This window comes from Telmatherina bonti (genome assembly GCF_933228915.1).
Source record: "Telmatherina bonti genome assembly, chromosome: 1".
In the NCBI taxonomy this organism is placed as follows: Eukaryota; Metazoa; Chordata; class Actinopteri; order Atheriniformes; family Telmatherinidae; genus Telmatherina; species Telmatherina bonti.
The window spans coordinates 25414085-25419084 of record NC_136619.1 but is presented as its reverse complement, the minus strand read 5'-3'; the positions used below and the strand labels follow the sequence as shown (position 1 = coordinate 25419084).

At 38.4% G+C, this 5000-nt stretch overlaps 1 protein-coding gene across 2 annotated transcripts in view; it reads left to right on the top strand.

Annotated features, from left to right (window-relative positions):
* Positions 1 to 5000, top strand: part of kars1 (lysyl-tRNA synthetase 1) — a 6951-nt gene that overhangs the window by 144 nt on the left and 1807 nt on the right. Inside the window, exons 2-14 of one of the 2 annotated variants that reach the window (XM_079242667.1) lie at positions 593 to 762; positions 1061 to 1205; positions 1302 to 1467; positions 1559 to 1652; positions 1834 to 2020; positions 2630 to 2755; positions 2972 to 3091; positions 3208 to 3370; positions 3542 to 3715; positions 3816 to 3901; positions 3984 to 4069; positions 4148 to 4274; positions 4425 to 4568. In XM_079242667.1, the coding sequence (XP_079098793.1) occupies positions 623 to 762; positions 1061 to 1205; positions 1302 to 1467; positions 1559 to 1652; positions 1834 to 2020; positions 2630 to 2755; positions 2972 to 3091; positions 3208 to 3370; positions 3542 to 3715; positions 3816 to 3901; positions 3984 to 4069; positions 4148 to 4274; positions 4425 to 4568 (1758 nt within the window). In that variant the 5' untranslated portion in view covers positions 593 to 622. The remainder of the gene's footprint in view (positions 1 to 592; positions 763 to 1060; positions 1206 to 1301; positions 1468 to 1558; positions 1653 to 1833; positions 2021 to 2629; positions 2756 to 2971; positions 3092 to 3207; positions 3371 to 3541; positions 3716 to 3815; positions 3902 to 3983; positions 4070 to 4147; positions 4275 to 4424; positions 4569 to 5000) is intronic. The other variant, XM_079242668.1, reaches the window with a different exon arrangement.

The window sequence follows — 5000 nt, the reverse complement described above, 5'->3', positions numbered from 1 at the left end:
CAAGAATGACCTTTTCAATTTGGCTTTGTAAAGCACCGAGTCAGGATGAAAAGGGAATGAAGGTCCCATATGGAAGCACGCCGGAGAGACGTACACCTCCCAGAATGCAGTTCGTGCATGTTTCTGGTAGTTGTAGTTTTTTGCATTAACTTAGGCCGCTGACTGCTGGGCGAATTGGTAATAAGTAAAACTACAAGATCCAAACTACATTTGCAGAAACGTCCACTACATATCAACATGTCATCGTGTGGCTTCTCTTTTTTTAAATGTTAGTTACATTACTTACATTTTGTAAGCTTAGCATTTGGCCACCATAACAGTTTGGTAATATGTATATTTCTAGCTGTTAAAAAAAACTAAGGTATAACTTTATTTCGCTCACAGTTTTCCATCGCTTGGCTTCGGTTTCGAGCTCCTTCACTGTAAAAAAAAAAAAAAAAAAAAAGTACCCAAGTGAGCTTTTGTTTGATACCTTTCTGAGTTGTTTTATGTGTTGTCTCGAGGGCCCTGACAAGTAGTAATAAGTCTCCTTTAAGTTGTTGGTGAAGACCGCCTTAGATTCTCTGTGTTGTACTCCTTTTTATTTTCTCAGGTCTGTCCACTGACTGTGTGGTAGTTCAGCATGCTGTGTCTGGTCAGAGCAGCCAGGCCACAGCTGTGCCAAGCCTTTGGGGTCAGGGGGCAGTGGTTAAAATGCGCAGCCCCTTGTACGGCCACAGTCCAATCTCAGTTTCAAGGAATTCATTCCAGAGGTGACAAAAGGTTGGTGGCTTTTCCATTCCTGTGTGAAAAACAACCAACCTTTTGTCACCACAATAGATGTAGTCCTGATTACTTGTGTTTGTTTTTGTGTTTGTTGTTTTTATGTTTCAGATGTCACAGTTTAATTTAATGTAAGGTGGTTTCATTTGAGAAAGCATGTGTTTTTGTCTGTTCAGGTATCAAAAAGAAGATTAAAACATCTGTTGACGGTTTCATTTTGTTTCATCATAGACAGCGACGTTAATATGTAACATATGACTTATTTACTATTTCCTGCTTTCTTTTCTTCTTTTATCAGTGAGCTGAAAAGGCGAATGAAAGCAGAGAAAAAAGCAGCTGAGAAAGAAGCTAAAATCAAAGAGCACGTAGTGCAAAAGAAAGAGTCCAATGATAAGGCTGTTCAAAATGACCATGGGCTGGATGAGGAGACACTTGACCCCAATGTGAGATTCTCATATACTCATTACCCTTTTCTTATTAAACCATGACTGTTATGGATCTTTTGTGTAAAAACTATAATCTGTTTCCCTGTAACATAGCAATACTTCAAGATCCGATCCCAGGCCATTCAAGAACTGAAGGGCACAGCGGAAGACCCCTACCCACACAAGTATCATGTAGACCTGTCCCTAACAGAGTTCATTGAGAAATACAATAATCTACAGCCTGGAGACCAGCTCACAGATGTCGTTATCAATGTGTCAGGTATCGAGAACAGTATTTTGTTTCCCACATTCTAGAGCAATTTACCAGGAGATCCCCTATTTAAGGCTTTTTTTTTTTGTTTTTTTGGCAGGTCGCATCCATGCCAAGAGGGCCTCCGGTGCCAAGCTGCTTTTCTATGACTTGCGTGGTGAAGGAGTCAAGTTGCAAGTTATGGCAAACTCAAGGTACTGAAGCATATCCATAGTTTAGGAACATATTGTTTTTTGGTTTTTTTTTTTGGTTTTTTTTTTTTCATCAAATTTATCAATAGTTGAAGGGTACATTTGGTAAAAGTAAGAACAGGATGGTCTTAAGTTCTTATGACAGTCTCAAGACTTTTTAGCAAAGACATTTTTTCTCCATCAGGAACTACAAATCTGAGGAAGACTTTGTGAATATAAACAACAAACTGCGCCGTGGGGACATAATTGGTGTCCGTGGAAACCCAGGAAAGACAAAGAAAGGGGAGCTGAGTATCATTCCTATTGAGATGACCCTGCTGTCACCATGTCTGCACATGTTACCCCACCTCCACTTTGGCCTCAAAGACAAGGTAATGCATAGCATGATGAAACTGAATTAGTGTGTTGGTCAGCACTATTTATTTATCTCTAAAAGAAGTAAAATTACGTAAAAATGTGAGATTTAATAGCACAAAAAATGTTTTTTTGCATATCAATGTGTGCTTTACAGTTAGGGAATGGCTTGTTCTACTTTAGCATTGTGAGTGATTTACAGTAAAAATTGTCTTTCTGCCTGATTAAGAAGTTTTATTTGGTCTAACAGCAGAAATGATAATAAATGTAAATATTACTGTGAAGTGCACCAATGCTTCACAGTGAGTGAAGCATTGCTTGTTAAATAGTTTGAGTTATCAGAGACAAATACATGAAAATAAAGCCCAACCAAACACTGATTAGCTGAAACTGATTGGCATTAATTCAAACTCAAAAATCTTGAGTATTTTCACCTTTTGTATTGATTAGCAGTGTGCAGTGCTGCCGAAATGAAGAATCTCAACATGTACTTATGTTAAATGTTACTGTTTCTATAGATTTGGTTGCAGTAGACTTTTAACAGGAAGAACGTAAATATTCCTATGAAATAAGGCAAATGACGAATTAAACCTTTTTTTTTTTTTTTTTTTTTTTTTCCCCCAAAGGAAACACGATTCCGCCAGCGCTATTTAGACTTGATACTCAATGACTATGTGAGACAGAAATTTATAGTTCGTGCTAAAATCATCACATACCTACGCAGCTTCTTGGACCAGCTGGGGTTTTTGGAGGTGAGAAGTTTTGAGACATTACAATTTTCCAAACAAACAGTTAAACAACACGCCCGCATTGTTTTTGCTTGTGTGGGTAAATGTTTGTTCAGATTTTTGTCTAAATTTATACAATTAAAAAACTTAAGTGTTTTTAACTGTTTCAATTTTATTTGAGACAGTTACAGTTTGTTGTTATTGGCCTGTTTTGCTGAATCATGTCTGTATTGTTACTAGATTGAGACACCAATGATGAACATTATTCCTGGAGGAGCAGTGGCACGCCCGTTTGTTACTCACCACAATGAGCTGGATATGAACCTGTTCATGAGGATTGCCCCTGAGCTCTACCACAAGGTAACATAGCCTTCAAGAGACTTTAGTTCTGTTTGATTAGTGTGAACATTTGTCGAATGTCATTCAATGTGATCAGGCTTGTAAGTTAATCAAATGACTGTATAACTGCTTCACAGATGCTTGTGGTTGGTGGGATAGACAGAGTGTACGAGGTTGGACGTCAGTTCAGGAATGAAGGCATCGATCTCACTCATAATCCTGAGTTCACCACCTGTGAGTTTTACATGGCATATGCTGATTACCACGACTTGATGGAAATCACAGAGAAATTACTGTCCGGTAAGTGAAAAGATTAGTGAAAATACAGTTTACCTGATGACTGAAAGACAAGAGTGTAATCTGTAAATTCCGGGCTTATTGTTACAGTCAGAAGTTGGTTGGTATTGAAATGGAGTTGGGCTTTAGGTGTTAACTGCTCTCCAAAATTCATTTATTTGGTATTTTATTCAGGAATGGTGAAGCACATCACTGGGGGATACAAAGTAACCTATCACCCTGATGGTCCGGAGGGACAGGCTTATGAGATTGACTTCACTCCACCATTCAGAAGAGTGAGCATGACACACGATCTTGAAAAAATAATGGGAGTCAAATTCCCCCCTACTGATAGCTACGACAGCGACGGTAAGGATGTTCTTGTGATAGTCATGATTAACTCCTGATTGTCTGCATTTTTTTCTGTGTTGGCTTTGAATGATTATGTATACAACAATTTTATCCCCAGAGACGCGTAAATTCTTTGACGACTTGTGCACCCAAAAGGGTGTTGAATGTCCTCCACCCAGGACCACTGCACGCCTTCTTGACAAGGTGCTCTGTTTATAAACATCAACTACTCTACATAGTCTTTCTTTAATTTTGATATACGAATAGCTTTTTTTCTCCTTCATAGCTGGTTGGGGATTTCCTTGAGGTCGCATGTATCAACCCAACTTTTATCTGTGATCACCCTCAAATCATGAGCCCCTTAGCAAAATGGTGAGGAACGTGTTTTTTTGTTAACATCCATTTGACAGTCTGCACCGATCCATGCTAATGCACGCTGTATTTTTACAGGCACAGATCACAGAAAGGCCTGACGGAGCGTTTTGAGCTTTTTGTGATGAAGAAGGAAATCTGCAACGCGTACACTGAGTTGAATGATCCAATCAGACAGAGGGAGCTGTTTGAACAGCAAGCCAAGGTTAGCACAAAGCTACTATTCCGTTTAATTTTTTCAATTGTGCTTTGATATAAAGTCTTATCATGAAAATATGTACACTCTGTACTGTTTCAGTGTATGTTTTACTGTATGCATCACTGCATTCAAATGATATGTGGGGAATCTTTTTAGGCCAAAGCAGAAGGTGATGATGAAGCCATGTTTATTGATGAGACCTTCTGCACAGCACTGGAATATGGTCTCCCACCAACTGCTGGCTGGGGGATGGGCATTGATCGCCTCACCATGTTTCTCACTGACTCCAACAACATCAAGGTAAAGATTTTGTAAATTTAGTTCAGAATGCAAGCAGGTACAGTAGTTTAAGTTTTTTTCTTTTTGTCATCAAGACCGCATGTAAGGGTTGTATTTGTGGTCAATAAATTTTCCGTCTGAAATAAAATTTAAAGTATTATTATGCTGAGAATCTTCAAGGTAGCCATGTCCAAGGACAGAAGTAATGATGTGAAAGTGTCTAGCTATACCTTCTGATATTAGAATTAGTGTTTTGATTTTGAGAATTGTGACTATTTAAAAAATCTTATATTTTTGAATGTTGTTTTGTTGCCAAGAAAGACAATATATTAAAAAATCTAGGAAGAATTTGTCTGATCCATATTTTTCACAAGGCAAAGCTTTAAGAAACCAGTCTGTAAAAAGCTGCATCACCAACTTGGCCCCATAAAGATACCCATTCCACTTCCACAG